General features: G+C 42.2%; 1 protein-coding gene across 1 annotated transcript in view; it reads left to right on the top strand.

The window, feature by feature from the left end:
* Positions 1 to 21,712, top strand: part of RBL2 (RB transcriptional corepressor like 2) — a 47,803-nt gene that overhangs the window by 14,527 nt on the left and 11,564 nt on the right. Inside the window, exons 5-15 of the mRNA XM_069965929.1 lie at positions 754 to 882; positions 7,062 to 7,222; positions 7,365 to 7,429; positions 7,510 to 7,693; positions 8,731 to 8,897; positions 12,173 to 12,282; positions 14,199 to 14,302; positions 15,717 to 15,854; positions 19,019 to 19,183; positions 21,136 to 21,253; positions 21,445 to 21,684. Coding sequence (XP_069822030.1) covers positions 754 to 882; positions 7,062 to 7,222; positions 7,365 to 7,429; positions 7,510 to 7,693; positions 8,731 to 8,897; positions 12,173 to 12,282; positions 14,199 to 14,302; positions 15,717 to 15,854; positions 19,019 to 19,183; positions 21,136 to 21,253; positions 21,445 to 21,684 — 1,581 coding nt within the window. The remainder of the gene's footprint in view (positions 1 to 753; positions 883 to 7,061; positions 7,223 to 7,364; positions 7,430 to 7,509; positions 7,694 to 8,730; positions 8,898 to 12,172; positions 12,283 to 14,198; positions 14,303 to 15,716; positions 15,855 to 19,018; positions 19,184 to 21,135; positions 21,254 to 21,444; positions 21,685 to 21,712) is intronic.

The raw sequence follows: 21,712 nt of genomic DNA, 5'->3' as shown, positions 1-21,712 counted from the left end.
CACAGGTTTCTAGTGGTTCACATTCTGAACTATGGAATATTAGCGCCATTTTCAGTGTGTTTTTCACCATCCGCGGATTCATTCACTTTATGTCTGGACCCATTCGGAGCTTACAATATGGTTTTCCTAAAATTACGAAATCCAAAACCACATACATAACCACATGTGTAGGATGAATTTCATGGGAAAATAATTCATTTCTACTATGTTTTCAGATGGTGAGAGGAAGCTGTGGTGCCCACAGGAAAACCACATAAGCACAGAAAGTATAAAAACATGGTGCAGATGGCACTCTGGTGATACACTGTGCTAAGTGTATATACATACTTTTTCCCATAAAGATTCACTAGAGAAAAACTGTCTAAAATGGCCTTACTGAAATACCATCGCTTCCAAAGGAAGAATACACCCATTATCTAAAATTGTACTTTTATATTACACTTGAGCACATAGATGAGTTCTATTCTCCAATGTGTGGGAATAGAGGTGGTACTGTGTATGCTGGGAAGACATGCTCTTGTGACACCTGACAAATGTGTTGGTGTCCAGGGAACCTGTTTGCCGTGTCCTAGTGTCCAGTGGTCATGGGCGCTTTCCGCACAATGTTTTTGTGTAGCTGCTCCGCCATGGAGACGTAAACCTTGATGATCCCAACAACAGTTTACTTCACTTCCAATAGCACAAAGTGCAGCACATAAAGGGTTTTCTAGTAAAGATAAATTGAACACCCTCTTCTTTTTGTTTTGTCTGTAGGAAACTTTCCAATGATAAGTGATGATCTGGTGAATTCTTACCATCTTCTTCTCTGTGCCTTGGACCTTGTCTATGGGAATGCCTTGCTGTGTCCAAACCGTCGAGAGCTCCTGAACCCTAATTTTCAAGGTAAGATGTTGAAAAGGAAAGAAACACAGTTAAAGGGGTATTCCGATCATAGACATTTATTGCATGCTTATCTACGTTGTATTACACATTGGAGACCCACAACTATGTTAAAGGACAACTCCCGCGGGACCCCAAAAAAAAAAAAAACACAGACACACACAGACACCATACTCACCATCTCTCCGGTGACGATCGCCACTCGATTCGCCCGCCGTCCGCCTCTCCGTCGCCGCCGTCCGCCATCCAGCGATGTCTCCAACTTCCGGGTCCAGGGGATGGAAAAGGCTGCCAGTGCGCTTGCGCACCGGCAGCCTTTTCATTGGCTGGAGCGCATCACATGGCTTCCAGCAAGCTCAGCCAATCAGGGCTGAGCAAGCTGGAAGCCATGTGATGCGCTCCAGCCAATGAAAAGGCTGCTGGTGCGCATGTGCACCAGCAGCCTTTTCATCCCCATTCACTTTGCATGAAGACGCCGAGGAGGAAGAAGACCCGGACCGCCCCTCGGCTCTGACGTCGTCGTCACCAGATGCCGCCCCGGAGAAGAGGACCGTGACGATCGTAATAGGTAATGTATACATTCCTTAACTTCCGGGGTGGGCGGTCGGGGGTCCGAAAGTGGGGGAAGGGGGCCAGGCCGGGTATTTAACCACATTACAAAGTTATATAACTTTGTAATGTGTGTTAAATGAGCAAAAAAAAATTTTTGTGGGAGTTGTCCTTTAAGAATAGAGATGAGCGAACCTGGAGCATGCTCGAGTCGATCCAAACCCGAACATTCGGCATTTGATTAGCGGTGGCTGCTGAAGTTGGGTAAAGCCCTAAGGCTATGTGGAAATCATGGATATAGTCATTGGCTGTATCCATGTTTTCCAGACAACCTTAGAGCTTTATCCAAGTTCAGCAGCCACCGCTAATCAAATACCGAACGTTCGGGTTCGAATCAACCCGAACCCAGTTCGCTCATCTCTAGTTAAGAACAAGGGTTTAATGACCATTGTTTTACCTGGCATGGTAGCCAGCCATCATATAAAAGCAGAGAAGGAACGGAGCATGTGTGCAGTTTTCTCTGTTCAGTGCCATCGGAGTTATAGTTACAGCCAAGGAAACATGCATAAAAGTGAATGGAGAGAGTTGTGCACATTTACGGTAACCTCAACAGGCAGGATGATGGTCAGGGGTCTCCTAATTTTTAACATATGGACAGGCCCGTGAATTGGGACCCAGATCTGTCAGACAATCATGGTAAATGGCTGTGATGGGAATACCTTTTAAATAGCACATATAAATTGTGAAATAAATACGTATTGAAAAAGAATAGCAAATAAATGTAAAATACTAGAGATGAAGGGGCCACATATAAAGATGTCACAAGGCCACAGTCCCCCACATTATGATCCAAGAGGACCTAGTGCTTGTTAGTCATCCTGTGCATGAGAGAAGGAAGGGGTTCACCAGCTCAGGAGATACTTAGATGGGACACTCTTGAACAAAGATATGTTCTGAATGCTTACGTTAATATCTATCCAACGATGCTGCCAGCAAGTCAGGGGGTCACAGATTCATTTTAGGTCTCTCACATTGATGGCAGTATTACACCACCCTGAATAGGTGACAGCTTTAGTTGAGTGGGTAGTACTTTATTAAAGCCAGGTAGCAGATCATGACAGCTTGGGTAAACAGTGCATTGAAAAAAATACACATTGACATGGTGCCTAGATCGTGTTGATACCTGTGTAGAACCTATTCTACTACCAATATTAGATACTAAGGCCTTATTCACACGTCCTGTAAAGTTGTCTGTAATTGCAGATCCGTAATCATAGTTCAACATAGAGCACATTAATATATATTGGGCTGTTCACACAGTCTATTTTCATTTTGCTCCATAATCCGTTCCATATAAACAAAAAAGCATGTCCTAATGTGGATTGTGATTACGGTGCGGATTACCAATAGAAGTCTATGGGATCCATGTTTTTTGCGGACGTGGTGGATGTCACATCCGTGAAGTCCGTGAAAAACGCATTTCAAATGTAAGCAAACTAGTACTGTTCACATTTAACAGAAACTGATGCAATTATAGATGCAAATACGGATGATTTTCAACAGATTACAGAGAAAAAATAGCAGGAGGTTTTGAGGTCCAGAAAAATTACTGACCATGTGAATAAGGCCTTACTTGGTAATATTTAAGGGGAACTCCAGGTAGAGGTTAAAAAAAATGAAACTTCTGCAGAATCATAAAGCATTACTTACCTATCTATTCCAGTTTTGAAACTACCAAAAATCCATTTGTTTTAGGGGATTTTGTTCTGTTTTGTGTTTCTGCACTTCCTGGTTTGTCAGTTGTACTCTGTACTACAGGTTCCAGAATGCAAGGTTTCCCTCAGCTGTTCATCACAGTCCTCCACCCTGGCTATTCCCCACCCAAAGCTGTTGCAGAACATCTAGACTGTGTTCACACATTGCAGTTTCATTGTGTTACTGAATTATTTGCAGTAATTTGATTTCATTGTGGTCCCACCCACCCACATAGCATGCTATATTCTCTACCTGTAACACCACACAGCACACTGTTACTACCTGTAACACCACACAGCACGCTGTATTCTCTACCTGTAACACCACACAGCCCGCGGTATTCTCTACCTGTAACACCACACAGCACGCTGTATTCTCTACCTGTAACACCACACAGCACGCAGTATTCTCTACCTGTAACACCACACAGCAGGCAGTATTCTCTACCTGTAACACCACACAGCACGCAGTATTCTCTACCTGTAACACCAAACAGCATGCTGTATTCTCTACTTGTAACAACACTCAGCACGCTGTCTTCTCTACCTGTAATGCTGATATTGGAATAAAGTAAAGAACTTTTAGAATTTTTTTTTTCTTTTCATTTCCATGCACATATTATGAGCAAGCATCTGTTATCTTTAAAGTTGAGCCCCACAATAAGGCTCTGATCCGCTCTGCCATTTAGCATCATTTACTTGTGTTACTGCATCATTTTTGTGAATACGCTGCAGTACTGCAATGACACTCCAACGTGTGAACACAGCCCTAATTTCACTGAAGACTTCTGCACAATTAGAGAAATCAGTGCAACACCTGCTTCTAGTCGGTCAGAGATGGTGAATCACTCAGGGGATTGGGGGATCCAGCCAAGCCTTCTGTGACATCACGCCCTGCCCCCTGTCTGCATCATCAGCCTGATCTCAGCAAACACACACAGTGTGAGACAGAGGCATGGAAGATTTCTCTCTTAAGTGGGGATAGCAGAAAGAGCAGGAGACAATGTGGATTTGCACAGATGCCATTTTTCTTCACTTCCTTGATTTCTATCAGCTACCAGTGTGGCAGAACCATACAGATACAGTTATACATTGTATAGACACATATAGTTAACTTTTAATGTACTTTTAATAGAAAAGAAGTTTTTCTTATCCGGAGTTCCCCTTAACCCTTTCCCAGCACGAGGACGTAACTGTACGTCCTCGCGCGCGGGGACCTCTCCAAGATGGCGCCGTCCCCGGCTCGGCACTCGTTTACTTCCGGCTGCAGCAGCCGAAAGCAAACGAGTGCCGATCTCATTGATCTTTGCTGTATAACTATACAGCAAAGATCTCAATGAGAGATCAAAGTGTATATACTAGAAGTCCCCCAGGGGGGCTTCTAGTATCTGTGTAAAAAAAAAAAAAAAAGTATTGTTATAAGTAAAAAGCCCCCTCCCCTAATAAAAGTCTGAATCACCCCCCTTTTTCCAGGTTATAAATAAAAGTAAATAAATAAATAAATATGTTTGCTATCGCCACGTGCGAAATCGCCCGAACTGTTAATTAATCACATTCCTGATCTCGTACGGTAAACGGCGTCAGCGCAAAAAAATCCCAAAGTGCAAAATTGCACATTTTTGGTCGCATCAAATCCAGAAAAAATGTAATAAAAAGTGATCAAAATGTCGTATGTGCAATCAGGGTACCGATAGAAAGTAAACATCATGGCGCAAAAAATGACACCTGACACAGCCCCATAGACCAAAGGATAAAAGCGCTATAAGCCTGGGAAGGGAGCTATTTTAAGGAACATATATTTGTTAACAATGGTTTGAATTTTTTACAGGCCATCAGATACAATATAAGTTATACATGTTATACATGATTAATATAATTTTAATCGCAACGACTTGAGGAATATGCATAACAAGTCAGTTTTACCCCAGGGCGAATGGCGTAAAAACACATTCCCCCCAAATAAAAGAAATGCGGGGTTTTTTTTCAATTTCACCACACTTTGATTTTTTTCTGATTTCGTAGTATACTTTATGCAAAAACTCAGCCTGTCATTGCAAAGTACAATTAGTGACGCAAAAGAAAATAAGGGCTCATGTGGGTCTCTAGGTGAAAAAATGCAAGTGCTATGGCCTTCTAAGCACAAGGAGGAAAAAACAAAAACGCAAAAACGAAAATTAGCCTGGTCCCGAAGGGGTTAAACTAAATCTCTAGCCATTATGGGTTTTTCCCTGCTGGCGTTGCTGATGAATTGCTATTTGGGTTTTTATGTTTTTGGTTTTTTTTTTCGTTTTTTTCCACCCTGCATAAATGGATAAAGCCACTATTGGCTGGGATCAATGTCTTAGTAGATGCCCACTGTTGTAGCTGATCCCCCTGCCCCCCTCATCTCCAGCAGGAGATTGTTTGGGCACTATGGGGGAGATTTATTAAACATGGTGTAAAGTAAAACTGGCTCAGTTGCCCCTAGCAACCAATCAGATTCCACTTTTCATTCCTCACAGATTCTTTGGAAAATGAAAGGTGGAATCTGATTGGTTGCTAGGGGCAACTGAGCCAGTTTCACTTTACATCATGTTTGATAAATCTCCCCTTATGTGTCTGTGTGAGTTGTGTTGCTCAGGTTCAGCTCAGGAAACAGTTAAACACTCCGCGGAACGTTTCTAAAGAAAACTGTAAATTAAGGGTTCAGATCAGTTCTACTAAATCCTACCTTTTGGGGATATTTCTTCTAGTAAAGTGAGAAATCACATTATTCCCTTTGTCTCTGGCTGAGGACCCCCCCCCCCCCCTTCCCCATTTCTGATCAGGTATAGCCGTTCCTTTACTTACTTGCTTTGGGAACCCATGAAACACATGCAAACAATTATTCTTACAATTTTCCATTGAGTCAGCAAAAGCACTCCCCCCCCCCCCCCCCATACTATGGAGTATGATATGTCCAGGCATTTTTTTGTGGCTTTTGTTCAGTCCTGAAAACACTCCATTAAAACTATATCCTGCAATAATATGGCTCAGGTAAACTCTTCTCTTTTATAGCCTTTGTTTTCTATTAACCATTGTGGTTTTAGTTTGTAGACTAGTAGGCTATGTTTATGTACGGGGCAGCCATGAAGTATGACAGCTTTTAAAGGGGATGACTCTTTGTACTTCTGAGGTTACATTTGGAGCAATCTTTTTAATAAGTAATCCTATAGAATCATTACATTTAGCTTATACACCATCATAAGATAAAAATGTATACGTTTCCCACTATACTAGAAGAGTTTGGCAATCCCTGATAAGAGGACTGTACAGGATGGGCTTGTAGGGGAAGATAAATATCTGGGAGGAAATGATTAGTGCGAAGGCTCAGACGACTAAATAAAGATGCCAGAATTCAACATAAAGAAATATGTTTTAGAGGAACTGGGACAGGAAAGACCAATGCTTGGCATGTGATGGTTACAGAAGTAACGTATAGTAGTGTTAGCGCCCTGTACTATTGTGGTCCTCTGGTGCCATGTCTAATTCTAAGAACAAAAATTGTTCCCTTCACTTTTTTGTATAACTAAATTGGGGAATATAGAGGATACTATTTATTAATTGTATACATAGCTTGCATACAGTATGTATCATATATATTGCATTAATACACTCTTTACAAGCTGCTCTGTGCGACAATGTTACTGGCCCTCCTGTTTAGACCCAGAGTTTTAGCATGACTGTCCTTTACTCTGGCACAGGCCCTGTATATATAATTTCCCTGGCCGAGAGTTACTTGATACTTGAAGATGACCTGTCAGCCCAGCTACAGGGGCTGTACTGTGTATTTACTCCTGTTTGTAGTAACATTGCCATTACCTTCCATTACTTATAGTTTTCTTCCTCCACCTCCTGCAGGTCTTCCCGAAGATTTCTGCAGCAAAGATTTCAAGCCGGCCTCCGAGCCTCCCTGCATCCTTGAGACTCTCTGCTGCCTCCACCAGGGTTTGCTTCTAGAAGTCAAAGGCATTAAAGAACATTTTTGGAAGCCATATATACATAAACTGTTTGATAAAAAGGTACACTTAGACTTACTAATACCGTCTTTAGGTATTTCAGATGTTTCTAGGTGACAGAAGGTACAGGCATACAGTATTATGTCAGCACATTAAGCCTATGCTGTATGAAGTCCGTAATAAGGTGATATTTTTGATCCCGCAGGTGCTGAAAGGAAAATCTGACTCTCTTACTGGATTTTTGGACCCAGGAAATTTTGCTGATAGTTTGTGAGTTTTATTTCTTTGTACATGTTGTGTTCAGTGATGAATCCAAGTAGTCAGTGTGCACTCAATCTAATGTTCTGCAGGAAAGCCATCAATAAGGCCTATGAGGTTTTTGTTCTTTCTGCTGGTCATCTGGACGAGCGAGTCTTCCTGGAGGATGCAGAGGAAGAGATTGGAAGTGTAGGCCGCTGTTTGAATGCTGAGCTGGGAGCAGAGTCCACGGAGAGGGCGCAGGTGTCGTACCATTTACAGCAGCACTTTGACAGGGTAAATACTAGACAGCAGTGATATGTTCCTGTGTGAGTCTCACTACTGTGAGTTGTCTTCCCTGCCCTGCAGCAGTATCATTTACGCTCATGCTTCTTTGTTTCTTCAGCCAGCTCCCATAATGTTATTGACTGTCAGTTTTGCATGCTACTACCATGTGTTCCTTCACTGAAGTGCTCTCCAGGAAGTGTTCTGTGAATGCAGAAGTGTTACAGTAAGCTGTTCTGCATTTACAGGTCCAGTCTGTAAAGTCAAGGACTGCTCAGAGTCCATGCTGCATGCTACTCACAAAGGTGGGAAGTGCAAACCGAGTGCTGGGTCTGAGCAGACAGTGCAGGTGTCTCACTGTGCAGATTTTCTTTTACTTTGTTAGCAGCATAAACACTGGGTGGCAACTGCACTAATATCCTGATTTGGAAACAGAAAACATTAATAAAGTATATAAGAAAAAAACAAAACAAAGTTTATTTTTCTATTTTCAGGGGCACAATTTAGTTATTTAAAGTGGTACTCTGGCTAGTTTTTTGCTTTCAAATCAACTGGTATCAGAAAGTTATATAGATTTGTATTTTCCAGTCTGACACAGTGCTCTCTGCTGCCACCTCTGGCTGTGACAGGAACTGTCCAGAGTAGTAGCGAATCAGTTCCTGACAGGGAGATAGGTGGCAGCAGAGAGCACCATGTCAAACTGGAAAGAAGAATACACCACTTCCTCAGGGCATACAGCAGCTGATAAGTACTGGAGGACTTGAGATGTTTAAATAGAAGTAAACTACAAATTTGAAAAAGGTTCTGACACCAGTGGATTTGAAAGAAAAAAGTTTCAACCGAACTTCCCACAGTGGTGTTTTAATAATAGCTCTTCCTGTATGTCTAATTATTGGTGATGGTTAATAAACCTTTCTCTAGAGCTGAATGATCAGTCTTTCTGAATTATTGGATTATTGCATGTCAGAATTTTTATATTCAGCTATTTCTGTTATATTTGCCTGTAGGCCTCAGTATTTTGAGGTTGATTCCTTTTTACATCTCTGCAGATGAAATCATTACGGATATCCACTCCTCTTACCAGTCTGAAATATGTGAAGGAGAACTCTTCATACCATACTCCTGTCTCAAGCGCTACATACAGTGTCAGTCGCCTGTTTGCCATTCTGTCTGGTCTGAAAGCAGCCCCTAGTGAGAGACTACAGCAGATGCTAAGGTTAGGCCTTATTTTTTATATATATGGTACACACAAATAATACATTGTATTATTATTATATAGTGGTCCTATAAGTTACATTGGCTCAAGGGTACAATATTTTCAGCGTGCAATGGTCTATTCTGACCCATACTGAACAGACACAAACAGTCCAACGTATTACTTGCTGGAAGATCTGATTAATCAGAGTGGGATTTCACTGGTAAACGCCTGTGTTACTGAAGTGCATTCACTGATTTTCTGTGTAGTAGCGCCCCTCTACAGTATGATCTGGTACTACATGTCCTGTACTGATTTCTACCTGTGCCAGGATAAGCGGCTCCTTTGGACACCAGGTGAAGGTATGAATGGTTCAGTACCCTGGAGAGGCTCCTGTTCCCTACACAGAAAGGGATTTACAGCTTCCAACAGCCTTTTCTGCCTTGTATATGCAATGACTGGCGTTGTCTGTGTGTTAGTCTGCCTTTAGTCTTTAATATTTATTTTTCCTATCTTGGGATGGTATTTTGGGGGGGTTTGGTCCCAGGATACTATATTTTTAACAGTGGTCATCCTGCAACCAACTAATATTGTAACTTGAGAGACACTGCATGTGCTTTGCCTTATACTTACTTGAGCCCGGTGTAGGTGTTTTTAGTTAATATTACCTAAGAACAATTCCTGAAAATATCAAAACCTTTCCCTAACCATCTGGGTGGGGGAGATTAACCCCTTAGCGACCCATGACGTTCCTGGTAAGTCATGGTGCCGCGGGGGTTATTCAGAGAGGGGTCCCGCTGGGACCCTGCTCTGAACGGCACCGCTCCCGGCTGCAGCCGGGCAGTGCCTCTATTAGCCGGCGCGGGTTGACCCGCCGGCTAATTAAGCACTTCAATGCAGCTGTCAAACCTGACAGCTGCATTGAAGTGCTTCATTTATAACCTCCCTGGTGTCTAGTGGGTCGGATCTCCCCCGCGCGATGGGGGGGGGGGGGAGAGATCCGTTCCTCTGCCCGTGCCGGGGCTCAGCGTCACGATGACGCTGATCCCGGCTCGCCAATAGATTGCTGTGGACTGCAGCAGGCCATAGCAATCTATCACCAATTACAATGATCTTTGCTGTGTATATACAAAGCATTGATCTCTATGAAAGATCAGTGCTGTGTATATACAAGTCCCCCAGGGGGACTTACAGTTAATGTAAAAAAAAAGTAAAAGTGTTTTTATTAATAAAAAGTCCAAATCACCCCCCTTTTCCCATTTTATAAATATAAATAAATAAACAAATAAATAAACATGTTTGCTATCGCCGCGTGCGTCATCGCTCGAACTATTAATTAATCACATTCCTGATCTTGCACGGTAAACGGCGTCAGCGCAAAAAAATTACAAAGTGCAAAATTGCGCATTTTTGGTCGCATCAAATCCAGAAAAAATGTAATCAATGTAAAAGTGATCAAAAAGTCGTATATGCGCAATCAAGGTACCGATAGAAAGTAAACATCATGGCACAAAAAATGACACCTGACACAGCCCCATAGACCAAAGGATAAAAGCGCTATAAGCCTGGGAATAGAGCAATTTTAAGGAACATATATCTGTTAACAATGGTTTGAATTTTTTGCAAGCCATCAGATAAAAGAAAAGTTTTACATGTTACATATCGTTTTAATCATAATGACTTGAGGAACATGCATAACATATCAGTTTTACCCCAGGGCGAATGGCGTAAAAACAAATACGCTCCAAATAAAAGAAATACGTGTTTTTTTTTTCCAATTTCACCACACATTGAATTTTTTTCTGGTTTCGCAGTGTCCTTTATGCAAAAATTCAGCATGTCATTGCAAAGTACAATTAGTGATGCAAAAATTAAGGGCTTATGTGGGTTTCTAGGTGAAAAAATGCAAGTGCTATGGCCTTGACCTTAAAGGACAAGTGCCATGAAAAACTTTTTCCCAGTAATTGAAGCACATTACAAAGTTATATAACTCTGTAATATGCTTCAATCACCTATCTGCCTCCCTTCCCTGTCTTTTCCCCCCTCCACCCCCCACCAGGAAGTGTCCTGACTCACACAGACCTGATTACTGTCGTCACCGTCACCAGGCAGCTCCTTCTTGTGAGGATGAGTCATCAGCAGGAGGGCTGCTCTAGGTCCTGTTACACCAGCCTCCCCCTCCCCTCCTTGTCAGGTGACTCTGCTTGCTCAGCTTATCTTCTTTAGTGACATGACTCCTTCACTGAGTCCAGGGCAGCAGGAGAGAGGGTATGAGGGGAGGGGGGAGCTGCCTAAGTGCCGAAGTCAGTCAGAGGGAAGATAAGCAAGTGAGATGTGACAAGTGATGGCTTGCAGTTGTTCAGCCAATGGGAGCTGAGCAAGCTGAGTCACCTGACAAGGCAGGGGAGGGGGGAGGCTAGTGTAACAGGAGAAGGAGCTGAGAGAAGAGTTTGGTGACGGTGACGACAGTAATCAGGTCTGTGTGAGTCAGGACACTTATTGGTGGGGGGTGGAGGGGGGAAAGACAGGGAAGGGAGGCAGATAGGTGATTGAAGCATATTACAGAGTTATATAACTTTGTAATGTGCTTCAATTACTGGGAAAAAGTTTTTCATGGCACTTGTCCTTTAAGGGGTTAAAGAAAGATTGTGTGTTGATTTTTTTTTTAGCACCCGTATGTTTTTCTCCATGAAAATAAGCCACTGCCCGAGATGTTTGCAGCGGGTTACTTACTTTTCCCCGTTCAGAACTCATGCATGGGGAAATTCAGAGGAATAGCTGTCAGTGAAATGAGTGTTTAACCAACAAGTTTTCAAGGTGTCTAAGCAAACAAATTACTTAAAGAAGCATTCCACAATTTTTTTTTTTATTTGTCCCCCTGCTGCGTGCTCATATACTCACCAGCAATGATTGCTGTCCCGCGGCTTAGTTCCGGTCCTGCGGCGCCATGTTAAAGGTGTAATCCAGCGCTACAAAAACATGGCCACTTTCTTCAAGAGACAGCCCCACTCTTGTTTCCAGCTTGGGTGGGATTTTGCTGCTCAGTTCCATTGAAGTGAATGGAGCTTAATTGCAAACCGCACCTGAACTAGAGACCAGAGTCGTGTTGTCTCTGAAAGAAAGTGGCCGTGTTTTTGTAGCACTAAATAACCCCTTTAATGTATTCCACCAGTCTTGCAGCATTTTAACCTTTCACAGTCTTTCTCAGGCAAAGTACAAACCTTCCTTATCAAGACTGTGGTGAGAGAATATTATTATATATTAATAATAGTGTATGTTTTACATGCGTTTTATAGTGCCTGTTCCAGAAACCCCACACAGTCCATTTCTAAGTGCCTAAAAGAAATGTTTGAAGTGTTTTGTGAACACACTATGTCAGAAGGCGGAGAAATTCAGCATTGTAAAGGTAATTGGCTCCTTGCTTTATATAAAAAATTTGTTTCCAGGGATTTTTTGAGGCATTCATTATTTTAACACTTAAGGCTCCATGTATTTCACACTTAAAGGGCTAGTGCGGCAGTAGGCAATTATTCACTAAATAACACACATTACAAAGTTTATACAACTTTGTAATGTATGTTATGTTAGTGAATGGCCCCCTTCCCCGTGTTTGCCCCCACCCATGCTAGACCCGGAAGTGTAGTGCTCTATACTCACCTGATTCGTGTCGACCCCTGTCCGCCATCTTGTGACAATGATGTCATCTTCAGGCGGCCGGCCGAACCGCTCCGACCATCCCTAGTGCCGGCCGCCCTCTGCCGCGTCATCAGCTGCTCAGCCGCGATTGGCTGAGAGCAGTTATGCTCAGCCAATAGCGGCTGAGCAGCTGATGACGCGGCAGAGGGCGGCCGGCATGAGGGACGGTCGGAGCGGTTTGGCAGGCCGCCAGAAGATTACATCATTGTTACAGGAGGGCGGAGGGGGGTCGACACGAATCAGGTGAGTGTAGAGCACTACACTTCCGGGGTGGGGGGGAACACGGGGAAGGGGGCCATTCGCTAACATAACATACATTACAAAGTTGTATAACTTTGTAATGTATGTTATTTAGTGAATAATTGCTTACCGCCGCACTACCCCTTTAAAGGGGTATTCTCAGCTGCCAAACGTATCCCTCTTCATGCTCCAGGTCTGCTTTCACTTCCTGCTTTGGGTGGGCATCTTCACTATTATTGGCTGTTCTGGCCAGCAGCACAGTGCTTCTCTGCTCTGCACTTTGCTGTTCTGTATTGCGCTCTGCTATGCCAAAACCCATCCTGACAGCTACACAGGGCAGTCAGTGTAAAGATGGAATACTGCAGAAAAAGGTGGTCTGTGGGCCAAGATCCCAACCACCCTTCCCTTCAGAGCAGTGAGGGAGTGAGTCATCAGCCTGGCCACTGCTGGTATCACAGACAGGTAGTCGGGCACCTAGACAAAGCTGTGTAAATGACAGACAAATCAAAGTGCCTAGCAGGGAGAAACAGTTTAAACGGTAAATAGAACCAATTGCAAAGTTTCTTTTATTGAACTACTGTTATAGATATTGGTTCCACACCCCAAAAATAATCATATTTTTTATTCTGAACAACATGTAAAACAAATGAAACAAACATTTAGAAACAGCTGATGTGTCATATTATAAGTTATTGTACGGTATAGCAATCAGCATGTGGAGTATAATGTATAGTAAGTGCATAAACCTGAAATAACTGCAGCAGTTTGTAGATACAAGATGGAGATGCAGATCCCTATAATGCAGTAGCGTAGTACAACAGGCTAGAATTGCCGCCACTGTCCTGTCCCCTGATGTAAGCCCCATCCTGAAGTGGATCTGCTATGATATGGAAGGTGAGGGAGACTTCCTGGGTCAAAGTACAGTGCTATTGACCCCGCTATGCAGACCATGCCCCTCCCCCACTCCCCCCTCCCACCTAGTACAGGGAGCTCTTAAACCAAAGCAATGCTCTTAAACCAAGTTATAATTTTGAAAAATTGTGAGCTCTTCTTGCAAAACGCTCTTAATTAAAGTTACTCTCAAACCAAGGTACCACTGTAGTTATTTTTGCTAAAAAAAATACCCCTTTAAAGCCTTGATTTAGAGTGTAGAATGGAACATATTTAACCAAAGCCTGTAAAGGATAAAAAAAAAAGGTGTATACCATGGTATAGGATAGTCTACCATGGTATAGGAGAGTCCAGGAGACTGAAGGCCTATGGTCAATGCCAGTAGTAATTGTGATATGTCAAGTGTTTAATTTATTATAGATCTTTAATCCTTCTCTAAAATATTGTATTTTAAAAAAGAACTTGCTTTAAATGTAAACTTTATATATATTCCAGACATTGCGAAGAAATACTTCAGGCTGGCAGAGGCACTATACTATAAGGTTGTGGAATCTGTTGTTGAGCGGGAAAAGAAATGTCTGGGAGATGTGGATCTGTCAGTAAGTAAAAACATAGGTGTTAAGGTGTCCATTTACCAATGATTGATCGGCCACCTAACCCTCCACCCCAACCCTATACACGTACATACTAAACTGGGCAGGCTTCATGGGGAGAAGGAAGTGATTCAGACACCTCTGACAGCTTATCTTCTCAGGAACAAAATAATTGGATATGTTAAATCCAAATTTCTGATCCTTTTTTCATCGAACAACTTTGAAACACAAGATAGGAAGTCCAACATGGCTGCTTTCTTCCAGAAACGCAACCACTCTTGTCCTAGGTTTAGGTGTGGTTTTGCAGCTCAGTTCTGTTGACGTGAATGGAGTTGAAGTACCATACACAACCTGGGGACAGGTGTGGTGGTGTTTTTGCTAGAAATTTGTTTTTCTAATACTGGACATATATACATTTTACGTGCGTCATATTGGATACATAAATATATTGTTTGTAGTATCTGTTGAATGCAACATTGAATAGGTAAATCAGCTGGGTTCAGAGGTAACTCTAATCCTGCCACCTGTTGAAGCATAATGACTGTATATTAGTGCCAGCACTTACTGGTAAAGGTATGGTAGCTCTGGTATTGTTATAAGATACTTTACTTAGAACACAGTAAGTAGAATGTAATGTACTTCCATTTGTGGGGGAGTTATCCAGTGTTAGATATTTTTTATATAATGCTGTCCTTTTTGAAAACATTATAAACATCCTTACCACTTTGTGCTCCTCAGGTGTCCTGCGGAGAGGTAAGCATAAAGGAGGAGATTTATAAAACATGGTGTAAAGTGAAACTGGCTCAGTTGCCCCTAGCAACCAATCAGATTCCACCTTTAATTTTCCAAAGAGTCTGTGAGGAATGAAAAATGGAATCCTATTGGTTGCTAGGGGCAACTGAGCCAGTTTCACTTTACACCATGTTTGATAAATCTACACCAAAGTGTTCATTATGTTTTTTAACAGGACTGCATTATATGTTTTTTTTCTAATGCCAAATCACCCCTTTTAAAGGGGTTGTCTGACAAAGCTAAATATTTGAATGACCAGCATGTAATTCAGCATTTTTCCTGTAGTGGCCATTGCACAGGAAACGTATGGTCAGACACGTTATCTCCCCCTTTGTCTGTTATCTTTATCTTTTTAGTAGCACCAGCCAAAGTGTTTATATATGTATTTTGTATATATGGATGGGTGCTAGTCTATACCTAACACATAGTAATACCTTTAACAATAAGATTTTTTTAGTTGCTAAACTAATAAAAGTATTATACACAAGGTGAAAATAATACTAATAAGCACATAAAAAGATAGTAATATGTGTTCTCCTACCCTGTGTTTTTTTACATATGTTACCAGTGTATTTCTACATGAGATCACCATTGCTGATGTGTTGGCCATATATCTTCTCTTTTGCAGAATATTCTGGAGCAGGAGATCTTCCATAAGTCCCTTATTGCATGCTGTCTTGAAATTATCATCTTTTCATACAAACCTCCTGGCACATTCCCACGGATTATAGTCATGTTTGACTTAGCACCTTACCATTTTTATAAGGTACATATAGAAGATAAATTAGTGTGATAAATGTATTGGAAAGTAACTAAAGAGTCCAAACAATAAGCTTCCATGTCAGAAGTGTCACGAGAAGTGTTTTTTTTTTATGTTAGCTACTCTTTAACACCAACTAGCTATCATTATATAGGTGCACCTTGTACCAGCTAAACAGCTGACCCGTTGATGCATAGACCCCACAAAAAACATGCTCTGATCTATTGTGTAAATTGCCAGGTGGGGCTTTCATGGGCTGAACTTGTTGTTCCAGCATTTGCCACAGATCAGTCTGATCTCAGTCAGATTGAAATCTGGGGAATTTGGAGGCCAAGTCCACAATTTGAGCTCTTATTTTTGTCACTCAAACAATTCCTGAAGTTTTGCAGTGTTGCAAGGTTTATTATCATGGTAAATGTAACTGGCACCAATAGTGTATACTATTGTTATAAAGGAGTAAAGTTGGTGTGCAGTATTGTTTACGAAGGTGTTATGTCTCAAAGTCTACATAAATGCAATCACCCAAGGTTTCCCTGGAGACCATTGCCCAGATAATTACACTGCCACTGCCGGCTTGCCACCTACCCACAGTGTACCCTGGTGACATCTCCCCCTTGTGTACTCATCAGTCCACATATGAAATAAAACATGATTTGTCACACCAGGACACCTTCTTCCATTGCTCTTCCATCCATGTGCTCATTGTAGGCGTTTTCATTGATGGACATGTATCAACATGGTCACTGTGATCTGTTTAAAATTATCTAGCTTCATACACCATGAGCTGTTATGCACAGTGTGTTCAGACATTCTATCATAGTCAGCATATACTTTTTACAGCAATTTATGCTACAGTAGATCTTAAAGCGAATGTGCCTTCAGGTACATTCGCTTTAAGTGTAGTATATCAATAGAACGACGCAGGGAACCAGTGCCGCGGTCCTTTTTCTGAACTGCGGCCTGGTTCCTGCAGACGGTGCCAGTCTATTACCGGGACCATCCTCCCCCAATGGAAGGAAATCCCTGCCCCTCTGTGATGCGGCTCCATTGATTCTAATGGAGCCAGGTTACAGAGGGTCGGAGATTTTCTCCCACTGGGTACAGGCTGGCTCCAGTGCTTCAGCCCCGGCCAATGCCCAGCCATAGACTGGCTTTCCTGCATCGGTTCTGTTCTATTGACATGCTACATGTAAAGTTAATGTACCTGATGGTAAATTTGCTTTAAAGTTCCCATACACTTTATACCTGTGTTGGCCTGTGGCAGGTTTGGCCATCAGTATAAGGTGCATGGTGCTCGGGCGTGATGGATTTCCCCTTTGTCTTCCAACAGATAAGCTGGCACCAAAGCTGTCTGGCTGCAACTTACCCCTCCCTATAGAGAACACAGCAATGTGTGGCCATCCTAAACATTCATGTGTATGGGGAGGGCAGGATTGCAAAATTGCAAAAGGGGAAAAAATATTTACAATGTTGGCAATTGTGTATGTAGTTTATTTAAAATTTTAGACAAAACTGGAAAACCATTTAAGGGTGCCTTCACACCTAGCGACTCGCAGCGTAGATTATGCTGCGAGTCGGATAGGTCCTGGAAGATCACTTTCACTAGATACACGCAGCGGTCTGAACTACCGCTGCGTGTATGTATTTCTGCCGGCCCCTTAACCCCTTCAGCTCCCACCCGGCTCCCGCTCACACTCCGCTGTATACATTACCTCTCCTCGCTGCACGGGTCCCGGCGTACTGCTCTCCTGACCGGCCAATCAGTGGCTGCAGCAGGGCAACACACTAATTGGCCGGGCGGGAGAGCAGTACGCCGGGACCCGTGCAGCGAGGTGAGGTAATGTATACAGAGTGGGAGCGGAGCAGGAGCTGCTGAGTATAAAGTGTCAGTGTGTTAAATAAGATTTGTTCCAAGGGTGCCCAGGAGGCCAATCTATGCCCCGTTTTTTTTTTTTTTTACAGGGAACTCCCCAGGAACCCTATATACCCTGACGGTTATGCACTGTTTATGTGGATTGTAACTTATGCACTTATGCTTATATTAGAAATAAACTAAAAACTTTTAACATCCTAAATACCTAATAGCCAAACTGACAGGCCATGTCATAAGACTTTATGGTGCATAGACACCATGGTCCATAGTAAAGATGGCTAAGGCTTTGGTATACCTTCCTAAGTACCAATATTGTATGTGTGTGTGTGTGTGTGTGTGAGAGAGAGAGAGAGAGAGAGAGAGAGAGAGAGAGACAGAGAGAGGAGATAAGACACTGACATCATCTTTGTGAGGTAAAATCTAATCTCCAGAACATTCTACCATTTATTTATATGGGTGTGGTTTTCCCCAACCCTCTTCTCATGAGCTGCCAACAGGCTTGACTGTCATATTTGTGATTGTGATTCTCTGAACCTGCACATTTATTTCTCTGTACTGTAGCTCTGGCTGAGGCTAATTCCCTCACCTGTGCATTGCTGGGGAAACACACAGCTCTAATTGTGTCACTTGTGTGTACAGTGTGCTGGAGATTCTCCCATTCATTTCTATGGGGTGGTCCTCTCCATCCCCCTCCTCTTCTGTATATCTGACAAGGATGGGACCTTCGCTGTAAGCCTTCCGGGCACCCAATGTATCTGCTGCCAAATTTGGGGTCAAACTGTTCAGATGTTCGGAAGTCTATAGAGGACAGACAAATGGACAGATAGACATTAATTTTTATTCCATGAACAAAGAAAAACTCAGCTCACCATAGGTGGTTTGTTGTGTGATGGTGGACGTTCAGGCAGGAGTAAGTGGAGTAGTAGCGGGCCGAACCCGGTAATAATAGTAAGAAGGAGGAGAAGATCCACAGCGTCCAAAAAAGTTTTGTTGTCTTTATTATGAGGCATATAAAAAGTTACAAAAGATAAAAACGTAGGCCTACATGTTTCGGGGAAACACACCCCCTTGATCACGGCAGTACAGACTTTCACCTGTACTGCCGTGATCAAGGGGGTGTGTTTCCCCGAAACATGTAGGCCTACCTTTTTATCTTTTGTAACTTTTTATATGCCTCATAATAAAGACAACAAAACTTTTTTTGGACGCTGTGGATCTTCTCCTCCTTCTTACTATTAATTTTTATTATATAGATGTCTGTTGCTGTCAATTTAAATCTTTTTTTTTTCTTTGGAAGGTGATTGAACTTGTCATCAAGGCAGAAGATGGTTTATGTCGAGAAGTAGTAAAACACCTAAATCAGATTGAAGAGCAGATTCTTGAGAGCATGGCATGGACTGACGAGTCCCCTCTGTGGGACAAGATCAGAGACAACGATGGAAAAGTTCCACTCTGTGAAGAGGTACAGAAATAATGTCTTGAAGCTACTGCGCTCAGCATAGATGAGTACACCCCCTTAGATTTGTCAGATAACCTTTATAACCTTTAGTTTCAATAACCTTTAGTTTTCATTGGGAAAACTCTCACTAAAAAGTAAATTCTTATTAACAAGAATTTAACTACAGGTGAGTTATTATTATCCATAAAACAGGTGTCCAGCGGGTAGGCTACTATGACTGCCAGTATACCTTTTTACTACGCACACTAATGGGCTTTATTCCAATCCATAAGCCGCAGCAGGGTTGGACTAAGGTGATGCAAGGCTCCCACACCAGGATTGCAGGAGCTCGGTTCCACTTCAAGTTACATGCTGCAGTCAAATCATGACTACAGCATATAACATATATGGAGGTTACCCCTTATACCCCCATCGGTAGTCTATTGGCAAGATCTCCAGCTTCCAATCTGTATAGCATGGCATGCAGGGACCTTCTGATGCCCCCAAGCCTGCTCTGTATCTGCCTGTATAGAGCTGTTCTGACAAATACAATATATCACATTGTATGGTATCAGCTATCAGGATATCATTGATGAAGGTGCACTTGTGGAACTAGTACAAAGTTAAAAAAAAAAGTTTTAAGTAATTTTAAAAACCTATACATGTTTGATATCAACACATTTGTAACAATATTTAACATATTTTTTATACAACAAGGTGAATGAGGAAAAAAAAATAAAAAGAGTACTTCCCAACTTGTTCATTCCATGCATGAAAGATGACTCCTACAAGCGGTAGTTTTTGATCTGGGGTGTAGTTATTTTTGCCTCTTTTGTGTAAAAAAAAATATTTTGTAATCTATGGTACATTATTAGCCTTAGTTTAAAATGGTATGGGTTAAGTATTGTCCAGATTTTGGCAATTGGTCTTGTCTTCAGTGGGATAAGGATCTTATCTTACTTTATAAATGGGGTGTACTCATGCTGAGCACTGTATATGATGAGACCTTTCGTGTAGTCAAGTAGGCTTGTTTTATCTTCAACATGTTTGTTTTATCTTTAAAGAATACTTATTGGTTGAGAATTTATCAGATTAACCCTTCAGAGTGATGACAAGGTGATTGTTGTTATTGATTCCCCGAAAGCTCCCTCTGTGGTGCACAACTATTTCTTATTCTTTTCAATTTTAGGGGCAGTATCAGAGCTAGGGTGTTTGCCAGTAGTACACATGCAGGGCTTCCTCCCTCCCTTCTGTAGCTATCACATATGCATCTCTGCTGTGCCATGTCAAAGTGCTGCCGAAAGTTCACTGAACAGTCTTACACTGTGCTGGGCTGATGATTTATACATTACACTTCTATAGATGTCCTGTGAAAGCAAAATGGGTTACTAATGCACTGGGTTTGTATGTTGCTATGTGAGCAGAAATGAAATAAACAGCAGCAGCATCAAAGCAAGCACTGAACCCTTAGCTCAGAACACACCTGGACTGTGCTGGGGGAAGATTTTTACAGTACACTACTCTAGATGGTATGTGGGTGAGAAGGGGTTACTGATGCACTAGCTTTGCAATGTGCTATATAAGCAGAAATAAACAGCAAGCAAAAGGTTATAATAATCCCTGCTGCTGCTGAGATGGGAGGGAAGCTTTTATTGTCTATGGACAGTGCAGAGAAACTGGGGGCTCACAACTTTCAGGTACACAGCCCAGAATTTCTCAGCCTTACTCACTTCCCCTCTCCTGCCCACCCCTACTTCTTGTGTTCTTGCTGTTATTGTTACTAGAGACTGGTTTCCCTTGATGGCAGGCAATAGACAGCAGGTTGCAGGAAAGCTAGTGGCAAGGACCTATTTTTGGGGGGTTAGGGATAATTTAGAAAAAAGTCAGAAATCCCATATGGTGTCACTTGGAGGGAAGTTGTTTGAAACAACAGGGACCCTTTAAGGGTTTATTGAATTTGTTGTCTTTTTTTCCAGGTAATGCACCCACATCATTTTGAAGGAGCTGTTGGTAACAACATAACATCTTCATCTGCTCCTCTTATTTCAAGACGGGTGAATGAGATCCGTGCAGATGCTTCTAGTCTAGGAAAAAGTGAGTGAGGTTTATGTTAAATTATATAATCGCATGTTATAGTTTAAAGGCAAAATTCTGTAGGAGAAAATATATATAGATAGATATTTAGATATACAATTATTATTTAGTATATATTTACCATTACATGTAAATTTTCTCTCTAAATGTAGTTTTTGCCTGCTTGTCATACATTTATATATTTTTTTCAGACCTTTCCTCTACCTCGCCTACCTTGTTTGACCGATATAGTTCACCTATAGCTGGCACAGCTCGTCGCCGTCTCTTCATTGACTCTGATAGCCCATCTGAAGAAGGGAGTCCAGCACAAGCATCTCCACATTCCACTGCGGAGTCAACTCCCTCACCTGTTCCTGGGCAGACCCTAGTCACAATGGCGACTGCTACAGTAACCGCAAATAACGGGCAGACTCTTACTATCCCTGTACAAGGTCAGACATACTGAAAGCTACATAGCTC

Source organism: Dendropsophus ebraccatus, chromosome 4, assembly GCF_027789765.1.
Source record: "Dendropsophus ebraccatus isolate aDenEbr1 chromosome 4, aDenEbr1.pat, whole genome shotgun sequence".
In the NCBI taxonomy this organism is placed as follows: Eukaryota; Metazoa; Chordata; class Amphibia; order Anura; family Hylidae; genus Dendropsophus; species Dendropsophus ebraccatus.
This window is presented reverse-complemented; position numbering and strand designations above follow the sequence as displayed.